General features: G+C 39.3%; 1 protein-coding gene across 5 annotated transcripts in view; it reads right to left on the bottom strand.

Moving 5' to 3' along the window:
- The window catches only part of sox5 (SRY-box transcription factor 5), a 224,903-nt gene that overhangs the window by 51,467 nt on the left and 160,477 nt on the right, over positions 1-12,959 (bottom strand). For all 5 annotated transcript variants that reach the window (XM_056455714.1, XM_056455713.1, XM_056455711.1 and 2 more), the window contains 2 exons: positions 12,311-12,509; positions 5,710-5,935 (listed from right to left, as the gene is read on the bottom strand). In XM_056455714.1, coding sequence (XP_056311689.1) covers positions 5,710-5,935; positions 12,311-12,509 — 425 coding nt within the window. The remainder of the gene's footprint in view (positions 1-5,709; positions 5,936-12,310; positions 12,510-12,959) is intronic.

Below are 12,959 nucleotides of genomic sequence, written 5' to 3'. Positions count from 1 at the left end.
GTCTTATAAAATGCCCCAGTGCCTCCAAACACCCCCCTCATGCTTGTCTCACAAAAGACGTCCACTCCGTGTGAGTGTGTGTGCAGCGCAGCCTTGCTCTGATCTTAAAACAGCATTCGACGTGCCCTACAGTTCAGTGTCATGCTATAAAACAGTGCAGTCGCACAACTTACGGCCCACTGCGCATTAAAAGCCACCTCCAGTCTGACCCCAGTACAGCAGAGGCAGGGGAAGATAATAGAGGCATCCGGGTGGCAGCTGACCCCAGGACAGGCTTTGAAGCCGAAGCATCCCACAGAGAGAGAAGCAAGGAGAAGGACTCAATTAGTCAAGTCTAAATTGAACCATCAATCTCGGCTCACTCCATGGCCATCCGGTACAAAGGGGGCCTATACTCATAAACAAGTCCGCGCTGTTACTTCAAGAGGATTGCGTGGCATCTAATGGCATCTAAGGTGAGGAAATATGGAGGTAACATTATGGAAAAGAGGGAAGAATTCGTCAACAAAAGTATTAAATCAAAATAAAATCTCAATATTGTTTACAGACATTTAAAGAAAACATAACAATAAAAACAAATGAATGCGTATGAAATAAATATTATAATACACATAAAATAGCAAATGCATAATATTTGTAGACATATAATAACAACATAATACCAATGTTTTAACACGATACAAGTGCAATAACACGAAATATTCTTTTAATAACATTTTTAAAAAGTTATTATTTTGACCAACTGTTATTTTCTGGTGACAAATGCTCTTAATGGCAATTTTTTTAGAAAAGTTATCAGACATCCACAGGAAAAACAAATCTTAACTTTTTACTCCAACACATAACTAATAAATCCAAATAAAATGAGTCCCTTTTTTCCCTTAGATGCATACAATCTTCATAAATCTCTCTCTCATGGTCGAGTTATTAATATCTATCTATCTATCTATCTATCTATCTATCTATCTATCTATCTATCTATCTATCTATCTATCTATCTATCTATCTATCTATCTATCTATCTATCTATCTATCTATCTATCTATCTATCTATCTATCTATCTATCTATCTATCTATCTATCTATCTATCCATCCATCCATCCATCCATCCATCCATCCATCCATCCATCCATCCATCCATCCATCCATCCATCCATCCTATCTGGCAGGTATGGCAAAATAATGTAATGGACTCTGGATGAGAGTCACTGATGAGAGGACTGATCTTTTTTATGTGCAACAGCACACAGTGAAGGAAGACTTGAAGTGAGGCACAGGAAGGTGAATGAGACCATTGTCTATAAAGGGCTCTATGACGTATGCTCAGCTTGAGTGTGTGTGTGTGTGTGTGTGTGTGTGTGTGTGTGTCTGTGTGTGTGTAAGGTTCAGTGCTCAGGGAACCAAAGCTCGGCCCTGACCATGAATCAAGCTCAGCCCAGCGCCAAGGCTGACAAACACATAGACTCGCGCACACACACACGCGCGCGTGGACACTCAGGAGACCCTGAACATCTGTGCCCCACATAACACAGACTGCCAAGCACTAGTGAGGACTACATCTCCTCCACCGAGAGCCGGGTGGAGGAGGAGCACCATCATACCATCAAAGAAGAAAGCGTCTCAAAGATCTGGAGTAGTTCATGATGAGGATGAAGTTCATTTGCGGTGTAGCCGTGTGATTGCGGTCAGTCTTTAAGAGAGGATGACTTAGGAAGAGAGTGTGTGTTCGTTGTCCAGGCCCATGAGAGACACATGGCTCTCCCTCTGAACCTCTGACAGCCCTCCTGCCCTCTTTCCATTACTAAAGCTAATAACACACACACACACTCCAGCACGATGATGGCTAACACCACACACACATATGCGCTGCAGGAAACTCTTCTTGCTGCATTTCTGAAATATATTGCTACACATTTAGAGAGGAGATGTGCAGAAGAGGCATGAAATGAATAAAGGTAACTAAATTACAGTATCTCGCACCACCGATGAAAGACAAATGCACTGGTCATGCCTATCAAATACCCAATATTTACTATGTTTAGACCATGTTATTACCCATACACCAATCAATCCATGAAAAAAAATTTATTAGTAATAAAAAACTACTTTTTTTCCTCTCTGAATTTATAAACGTTAAGTTATACAGCAGAAAAACAAACAAAAAACTACATTTAATTAATATTCCAACCAGTAACACTTGATCTTTGAACAACTCAGTCCTATGTGCTATATGATATATCAATGATAATATATAAATATTTTGAATCATAATCATCATGCCATTATATGACACCACCTTTCTTTCTAGATCTAAACCAAAATCTTTCCCACCTGAAGTCATATAAAATGTGTTTGTGAACTCTATGAACACAGTACCAAGTCCGTATGAAACTGCATTTAGGTGTGCTGTATCATTGAGGCCAGTCGATTAGGGAACGACTTGGACGCTCGTTTATAAAGGCCAAACGCTGTGCTCTTGGTCAAACACAAACGCACATACACAAGCGCACACACTCACCTGACCCAGTATAAGTTTCTCTGCTATCTCACCATAACAAACGACTCTGCTCTGGCTGTTTATCTGAGGGGAAGTGGAGCAGCGAGGGGGACAGGTGAGCAAACGGCTCGCTAACACGCTGACTAACACACTCCCGATTTCACATGGCCCCCTCATGCTTTTCTCTTACTGTTTTCTGACCCATTTCCATTCCTTGTGCCTTTCTGCTACCCAGCGCTTCGATTCCACTGCACAGAGCGCACCAGTGACTTTCGATGAATGTGTGTGTACATGCAAGTGTGTGATTGATCTGGCTAGAAACAGCGTGTGAGGAGGAGAGAGGGAGGCTGGGAAGAGAGAGAGAGAAAGAGAACGGTAATAATACGGCCCTTTCATAATGATTAAAGCATTCATTAATTTTTCATCATAACCTGCCGTTTGCAGCTAATGGTCTTTGTGAGGTACACAAGCAAACAATGGACAGGCGAGTTGAAAAGGGATTTTTATCAGGCTATGAGAGCCCTGGCTCAATGCACTGCCCACCTCCCCTTTTTCATTTCTCTCTTTTTTTCTTTTCTTTTCTTTTCTGCTTCTTTTTCCTCTGTGTCCGTGCTTCTTGAGGGACCCGGCTTCTTTTGTTTGCACATTTCATTCGAACAAAACGCAGAGAGATAATGCACTACTGTAGTCTCCTGCTAATGGACTGTCTTTTGCTTGCTTGCTTTCTTTTTCTCAAGAGTTCTATAAGTATCCGATACGTCTTTCCCATATATTTTTCCTGGCTTTCTGCATATGACAGCTGTTGAATTTCACAGCCAGACACTTGGTTTAACCTCACGGCTTTTCTGTAATGTAACTATTTTCTCTGACGTAACTAGTAAAATCAAATGTAAATGAAACAAATTCGCAACGTAGGATGATTTTCAAACAAATTACTATATTTAGTGCCAGCAAAACTCCAACGTCTGTCACATATCTTTGTCTATTCAATGTTTTGTCTAGTTTGATTATGCCGTCAGAAACTCCAGTCCAAAGATTTTCTCTGAGATAAAATAATAATACAAAAAATACTTAAGATCAACAATATCCTCTAACTCTGTAAAGGTTTTAAAACCAGATTAGAAAACCTGTTTTCACTGGTTAAAGCAGCGACCAAGTTTAAGCATCCAAATTTCTTCAGACACTCTTAACAAACTAGATATGATGTCACACTCTTCTGTTTTAAAGCAATCAATTACAAATACCATTATAACACACTAAAATCTACATATTTGACATTGTGTTTTCCCAGCCAAGAAATGAAACACAGGTGTTTAAACTGTTTATAAGACTAATGTCTGCGATATGTGAATGTACTGAACTTGAACTTTGGTACATGACACAAAATATTGTTGCGTGAGTATGAATAGAAGTCAGCGGAGCAAGATCAAGTCCCACCACACCCTAAGACAAAGATTGGAGAAATGCAACAGTTTGAGGATACCTGAGCACACACAAAAAAAAAAACCACAGAAAACAAAGCATGTTAAACCCAGCCGAATTTAAATAATATAGCAAAAGCTAAAGCACTGACTGCAAGCTTTGTTTGCTTGCAATCATCACATGGTTGACAGCAGGATCTATCTATCTATCTATCCATCCATCCATCCATCCATCCATCCATCCATCCATCCATAAACCAACCGACCCACCCACCAACCATCCATCCATCCATCCCTCCACCCAGTGTCAGTATGTTCACATGTGTATTTGTGCACACATTGGCTAATTCACATAGGGAGCAGGTTCTGATTATTCATGAGGAACTGGCCTCTAATTACAGTGTGAGTGTGGTGTGATGTAAGAGACAGAGAAAGAGAGAGAGATCCTGTGGAAGGAGCTGAGAGCCGTTCTCTCAGTAATCAGTCTGAAATGAATATGCAAAGTGTGGCACACAATGGCTCCGAACAGCTGATCCCTGCCTGCTTAAACAAAGGCCCGACTTTATCAACAGCTCTCATTAAGCAGAATTTGTTAGTCAGGACTGATGGGTAGATAGATGGAAGAAAGGATGAATGTGTGTGCGAGAGAAAGATGAGATGCTCTCCAGAAAATCCTTCACACTTTCAGTCAGTTTCACATTGTAATTTCATCACAATAAGACAAACGTGTGCCAGTCTCCCCTGACTGTCTAAAACAGTGAACTTTTTCCACTGACAGGGTGCCAGTGATGGTTTGGGAGTTGGTGCCCAATCTGGACCCATTCCACATGCCGTTTCCACACAGAAAATCTTGTTCTGGGGGGGGAAGGGAATTGGCAGTGCAACAGCTCCAAAACATCCACCCAAGAAGTTTTCTGAATAACAAGAACTCTAAACTAAATAACTCCCAAAATTAACAACAAAACTGTGGAAAAAAAACCTGACGTGACGGCGCTAATTGGCTCATGGTAAAAGAAAATTATTTTGTTTACAAAAAATTCTTAATATGAATAATTTAATAATTAATTTAAATAAACAATAAGAAATAAAATTTTAAATGTGATCATTTTCCATGGAATCATTTATCATCATAATCATCAATTATAAAGTAATGGCAATGAATTTTACAATAAATAAATAATACACCTAAAAAGATTAAATTATAATTAATAAATATAGGGCATCCTAAGGAGCCTCAGATAGCATTATATATAAATTAAAAACAAACAAATAAATAAATAAAACGACTTGCTTTAGCATCCAAATTAGCTAGTAATGGCATTATAAATAAATGTTTTCTTTGGCATGCAAATTAGCCAGTGATGGCATGAATATGCTAAATTAAACGACTTTCTTGTAATATACACATTATCAGCCAGAAACTTTTCTCACCAAGTCTACATTAACTCTATCAATACATTACATTATTACATATTATTTAAACATAGAAGCTGTTTTAAAGTTTAGAATGTAATTGATTGCTATAATTCAAATCTAAATTAATAACTCTTTAGTGTTACCCGAAGATCATTAAACAATGCTAATGTTTCTAAACCTTTGATTTGTAGTGTGTGTTTACAATATTTTCAAACAACCACCATGATATATTCAGTAGTAAGCATCCATGCTCAGCTCTCAAGATCAGTTCAGTTCACTTTTCAGACACTGTGAAAACCTCTATGAAAACAGCCTTTGCTCTCACACCTTCACAATCATGTGCGTCAAAACATATGAAATTTTGCACTGCTCACCCTCTGGCTCGTTCTTGATGAGTTCCTCCATCTTGCGCTGTTTGAGCGTGTCGACCACGTCGGCCAGGCTGCCCTTGCGTCTCTCCGGTGTGCCCAGAGCTGATGCGGAGCCGGGTTCACTGCCCGGCCTCATTGAGCTGTCCTCCTGCTGCTGTTTACTGGGTGAGGTAGACGAGTTGTGCTGGGCGTAGGGGCTCAGCGCCAGGCCTTTACTGCCATCCTGATCCTGACAGACACATGCACAGGGAGACATGGTGTTAAACAAAGCCACAAACAGGACTACACTAATTATTTCGTCCTGTTCCTGAGTGCTGAGGCATGTTTAGATTTACTTTCATCCTCATCTGCCCATCTGTACTCTAGAAAGTCTCTCTCTCTCTCTTTCTCTCTCTCTCTGCCTCTGCCGGTCTGAAGTCTCTTTAGACAAAATCATTAGCGGCAAAAAAGTTTCAGTGGTTTCACCATCACAGGAACTGTCTCTTCCTCTGAGAAGGGAAGTTTTTCTACTTTGAATCAGCTCCAAACACACAAGAACGTCCAAGTTTTTCAACCGCATTTTTTTCTCTTCTCTTCTTGACCAACATGACAGCTGCGATATCAATCACCGTCTTCGATGTTTCGTACATTGATCTAGTGTCCAAATATATAACAGTTCCCATCTTATGGTTTCTTATGTAATGTGGCTCAGAGTTAAGTTTGTACACTATAAAAAGTGGAACTGTGCAGTTGTTGCCTTAAGGGTCTATTTCTATAGCTAAAGTCATATAGTGCAAGAAGACAACGAAGCATTCTTGCTTAAGTACAGTACATGCATACGTACTGTAAACTGGGTAAACATTTCTAAATTATCTCATGCACACACCATGTCACTTTCTCTCAGCTCCGGATCTCCTTTTAAAGTTTAATTACAAAACAAGTCAGGTATTTGGAGACGAGGTCAACAGTCCAAGTCCGTTAATCAGGGTTAATCTTTGGTTAATCCACATCTATTATCTTCCTTACCACCCGCGTGACTGACAGCGGCATCAGCCAATCAGACAATAGCATAATCCCACTGACATGTTTGGATCCTAGTGAGCAGATTTACACCTCAACAGTCAACATCAGCTTCTCTGTGCCACCTGCATCTGCCAGATTTCCTCAGTCCAAACTTGAGTTTTTTAGGATTGATCAAGTTCTCCATGCAGGTCTATCACCCGCTTAGATTTTAATAATGACATCTGTTTTTAATCATTAACTCAGAGTGAACAGAGAGCAGCAGATGGTTCATTTACTAGAGCTTAATGCAACACGAATTGCACAAGACTTTCACAAGACACAGAACAGTGGCAAATACAATTTTATTTATATCAGTAGAGTGAGACTCTTAGATGATCTGATTTGGCCCTGTCGACAAAACAACTCAGTATATACAACTCAGAATTTCTTTTAATGCAATAGAATATGTAATATTTATAAAGAATATTTACAAATTATAAATGTTTATTAAAGTACCAGTATTTGCAATTTATTCATGTGCACTTTTCTACTGTTTAATTATAATTAAGTTTTATGTTTTTATAGTTATTAGGCTAAATATTTTGACTTTGTTGGCATTGATTAGTGAATTAATTAATTTATTATATGCTATTTATTTTTAATAATATCTACTTATGATCAAAATAATTCTATACAATGTGGAAATGTTAGACTGCAATGGGAAAAGGTTTCATAAGACTAGTATTTTATTAAAAAGCTCTTTTAATGTCTTAATTATGATGATTTTTTGTTTATAAAACTCAGCCAAACACTTTTATGATAAAACAACTGTTATCAATTTATTGATATGCTCTTTTTTAACATTTTTGTTTAGTCCTTAATTATTATTATAAGTTTTACACATTTTTAATTAAAATAACAAAATGCTTTATCATTATTTAATGTTTCCATTTATTTATTTCTCTTTTTTTGTGCAGAAAAATGATAAATAAATGAAAAAATCTACTATATACAATTGTCAACACTCCACATGACAATTTAAACTGAACATATCACACAGATTGACTCGTCACAACCCATCATCATCATCATCATCATCATAATAATAATTATTACTGTAGAACTAATTAAACTGAAACAGTTTCACTTGCTACGAACACATACAGAGAGACATTTGCTCATTCACAAACAGTCTGATGACTGGCAAGCTTAAAAGATCTTAACAGGCTTTTATGATACATAAAAAAATATGACAGCCTGCATACTAATTTCCCCCTTTTCCATAATCTGTTTTTCCCCACTCCCTGCTTCACTACATCCCTGCCTTCCCCAGTCAGGCCAGTCGGACTGGGATTAGGAGACTTCTGAAGTCACAAATGACCATAGCAATGCAAGATCACCCCGTTATTCGCAAACAAAACTGCCAACATGCTGGTAAAGAACTAAGAGAGAAAAAAACTAGAAAGAAAAAGAAGGGAGAAAGCCAGAGAGAGAGTGGAAGCGAGTGGCAGAATGGCAGGCGTTTCTCTCTGCCTGCTTTAGTGTGGCATGCATCTTAAAACATGGTCACACCTGTCACTTCCAATCTATCTAATCCACCGCATACTTCAAACCACAGCTCGCGTCTTTCTCCAGAGATGTCTAGAAAACAATTCAAAGAGAAGGTGAGATGGCGGCAGAGGAAACTGTATTCCTTGGCTTTTTAATGTCCTTGGTTGTGACACTAAGTCTCGGACAGATCATTCCTTGATTGAGCTCTTAAAGAAGCTGATGAGCTAATGCTTTACTTTCTTACCTCAAATACAAGGCAAACGGAGTAACAGGTCTACAGTAGGGCTGATATTCAGGTTAAGTACCCCCAGATTTTCTGCTGTGTATGAATAAGTGTGCAAAGCTGTGTGTGTGAGTATATGTATTTATATGCATTTCTGATGTGCGGTGTGGGTGGTTCTGCTTTTAGTTGTGCAGATGTCAATTCTTCGTGGAAAGGCTCAAACTGCGCCTCTTTCCACGACCCTCTCTTCATCCTTGAACCACGACAGAATTAAACAACTTTTGTCCTCGTAAGCTCATGTGTGACAGGAGCACATTTAAACACACTTCAACTCTTGCCAAGAAAGCAAAATGCCTTCTTTCCCCCCCTAGATTTTCCCCTCTCTTAACACAGATGCCAGCGTTTCTCCAAATGCCACCTCTTTTTTCCCTTCTTTTTTTTAATGTTTGTCTTTCTTGATTCCAACCTGTTTCCCTCAGAGCGTTTCTCTCATTCGCTTTCTCTCCGCTTCCATATGCTAACTCAAATCCGGTTATTTTACCAACACAGGTAGCGTCTAGCTAATGAGACTAATTCAATAGGCGGCCGTGTGATTCTCTGGCTTGCGTTCACCACACACTAGGAATTTAACCTCTGTGCTTGCTATCAGTTAAACTGTCAAGAGTCCCGCTGCTGAAACACACACGCTCGAGTTGGACATCTCTCCTCTCCTGCGGTGCTGACGCCTCGTCTGTTGTCTTAAGCCCGTGTTGTTGATCTCTACCGTGTGTTCGCAATCCGCTCACCTCTAAACCTGGCTCAACAGAGCTATTGTCAGCCCTGATCCTGCCATGAGTGCGCACACACACATATGAAGATTTACAAGCGCTTACATACAGTTACATATAGATACCTGTGCTTATTAAATTTGCATTTACAGTTGAAGTCAGAATTATTAGCCCTTCTGAATTATTAGCCCACGTTTATTTTTTCCCCAATTTTCGTTTAACGGAGAGAAGATTTTTTTCAGAACATTTCTAAACATAATAGTTTTAATAACTCATCTCTAATAACTGATTTATTTTACCTTTGCCATGATGACAGTAAATAATATTTTACTAGATATTTTTCAACACACTTCTATACAGCTTAAAGTGACATTTAAAGGCTTAACTTAGTTAACTAGGCAGGTTAGGGTAATTAAGAAAGTTATTGTATAACAATGGTTTGTTCTGTAGACTATCAAAAAAAATATATAGCTTAAAGGGGCTAATAATTTTGACCTTAAAATAGATTTTTAAAAATTAAAAACTGCTTGTATTCTAGCCGAAATAAAACAAACAAGACTTTCTCCAGAAGAAAAAATATTATTAGACATACTGTAGAAATTTTCTTGATGTGTTTAACATCATTAGGGAAATATTAAAAAAAATAAAAAAACAAAGAGGGGCTAATAATTCTGACTTCAACTGTACTTGAACTTATGTCATGCAAATAGATTTAATTATTTAGATTTGTATGAAACACTCAATTCAAGAATATATAATTTCTGTAGCTTTCAATTGACAAATAAAGTAAACATTTGTGACATTTATGCAAAATTGTCCTTTTAAAAGTACTTTATGATATCTTGAGATTTAGTAACTGATCTGATGTTTTGTTGGGTTTTGGCATCTCATTATTAAATGTATACATTGAAAAAAATTACACACGTGTACATATAAAATGCATATATATAAAATGCAGTTGAACAGTTATAACATTATAATTAATATAACATTTTTTAAATATTTTAACATGTATATTTACATCTATTAAAAAAATTTACAAATTGAAAAATTACAAAAAAATACTCTAAATGAGCTTTATATGACAATTTGGGAAACAAAATAAAGGGAACTAATTAATTTATTTTCTATAAAAAGAAACAGCTGATTTTTACTAAACCAAAACCATACTTGAAGGCACTCAAGTATAGTTTTGCTTTAGTAAAAAAGAACTATTTCTCAAGGGTTTTTTGTTGATTTTGACTTTGAAAGGCTGAATTTGACACATCTGAGAACAGATCTTAACGTGACACCCAGATAGGAACATGTCTTCTCTTAATGCCTCTCCTCATTAACTGGACAAAAGGGAGAGTAATTAACACCTCGCTATTATCACCCGCGTGTAAAGCTCTTCCCACCTTTTGGTTTCAAAGCCTTCTACATCCCTCCTGTAAAAAAAAAACTGGCAAGAGTACAGACCGCCGGGGACGCGCACCACCGCACCAACTTCTATTGTAGCAGGTTGCGCGCTGCAGCCCCGTTGACCCCATCGCCACAAATGCCCGTCTCTCTCTCTCTCCCACTCAGGATGAAGAGGTCAGTGGAGTCTGAAGCGCGTGTGCGCCGCTGCCGTGTTAATTTACAATGACAAGATAAAGCGGTAATCTTCCGCTGCGCGCTACCCAGGGACTCGCCGAGTCGATTTACACTTCCCTATCACTTTATACAATTGCCGTGACAAAGCCCCTCAGAGTCCCCACTCGTGTAAATCTCTCTCTCACTCAACTCTTCTGCCAGTCAGCGCGGATCGGCTCAGGGAAACTTAATGTCTCACACATGCCAGCCTGCTTTTCCCAAAATCCGCCCGTGCTCGAGACGGATACGCTTTATTAATCCACATCAAATACAGCGCGCCTGTTTTTTCATGCCACGTCTGTCATGTCAGCACGAGAGACAGAGACAGCAGTCTAGTCTTTCAGATAACACAACAATTACAACCACTGCACTGCTGCTGATACATAATTATTCATGGTATGATTAATAAAAACAACAATCAGTTGTATGATAAACATTTGTTTGGTTCGTGCGCAACCTACTGTATCAGTGTGACTAAACTGATGTTACAACAGACAGTTGTGTCACAAATATAAACATCTTACATTGCCAGAAACAAGGCAAGCTAAAATAACTTTGAATTAAGGTTACTGGTTCCCACAAAAGTGGCATCTTCTTGCCTCCTTACCCTACTGTCTGAAAAGAATGGTTCTTCATTGGCATTAGATTCAATGAAGAGCCATGCAAATCCATCCATGTACAAAAAAGTTCTTTACACTTCACAAGGATCTGTGCGGAACCCAAAATGGCATCACAAACAGGTGAAAAATCTTAAAACTTTACTTTTTCTCCAAGAATGTAGTAGTTTTAACTGCAAGAGGCTCAACGAGAGAGAACTGACAGTCATAAACAAACACACTGTGCTGCCAGTAGAGTGTGTAAAGCGAGAGTGAAGAAAAACCTGTGCGAGAAAGCTCGAGGACTTTGGTTTATTGTGAGAAACAGTTCCAAAACTGCAGAGTTCAGCGTGCCCTGTAATCACAGTTAATTGCAGAATTAGCTTACTGTTAAGTTCCTTAAGTACTGATTCATTGTTTTACAGCCAAATTGATTCCCAAAGCCTGTGGCGACACAAGTTTATCAAGAGAGAGAGTGATAGTGGAGTCAGGTAAAAGGTCACTGAAGAGATACTACAGCTCAGGTGCGTGTTAACGTGAGGACGAGTGATCTGGGTCACAAGGTCCATCTTGCTTGTATGTCATATTTCGGCTTTAAATACACAGCATTACGTGTCCTTCATGACTCCACTGACCCATCATGAACTCGCACTCTGCGATGACACACAAACAGCCGAACACATGATTCATTTTGCCCATTTTCACAAAAACGACCTATCTGTCTTTGACATCATAAGAGCGGGTCCACATCAAAAAGTGTTAACGAGACAATAGGGAGGAGTCAATCAAATGCATTTTAATCAAGGGGGAGGGGCCAGTAAGGCTTTATCCAATCGTATGAGCATACAAACACCTCCCTGGGGGGGACTCACCATGTTTGCGTGTAGTGTTGGGGGGCTGTCGAGCAGTCGAGGAGATCGTGGGGACACCTTGCTGCAGTACGAACTCAGGGGCAAGTGAATGACAGCATGTCCGTCAACCTCTTCATCTTCCAATCGCTGTCTGCTCGTCGCCATGACTACCTCTCCATCTGTTCCCCCATATGGAGAGGCTGGTCGCTTGGAAGACATCCTGGAAAAATGAGAAAGGAAAAGTGACTGAGGCATTCAGGAAAGACATGGCACAGACAGAGACGTGGCTGTTGTTTAATTGTGAGTGACATATACGGGAGCATTTCATACACACACACACACACACACCTGACGCACCGCTCGCATAATGACAGCCATCAACGCCATAGCTTTGTCCACATCCATCCCTCCATCAAAGAGACGTCCCACCTACACTATCACAGAGCCATTTACTGTAGCAGCGCCGCACACGATGTGTTTAGCCAGCCTGTTTGATGTAAAGACTCGAGCGGCCCATTAAAGAAAAGTGCAGACGGCCTAGCGCACATCAAATATCACGTTAGCCAAGAACACAGACAGACAATAGTGTGTGTGCGCGCGAGCGTGTGAGCCACAGTAGATGTTAATGACAGTGTATATGGTGTTGACAATGCCAGAGAAAATAGGCCTT

The sequence above is a fragment of the Danio aesculapii genome, chromosome 4 (assembly GCF_903798145.1).
Source record: "Danio aesculapii chromosome 4, fDanAes4.1, whole genome shotgun sequence".
Lineage (NCBI taxonomy): Eukaryota > Metazoa > Chordata > Actinopteri > Cypriniformes > Danionidae > Danio > Danio aesculapii.
This window is presented reverse-complemented; position numbering and strand designations above follow the sequence as displayed.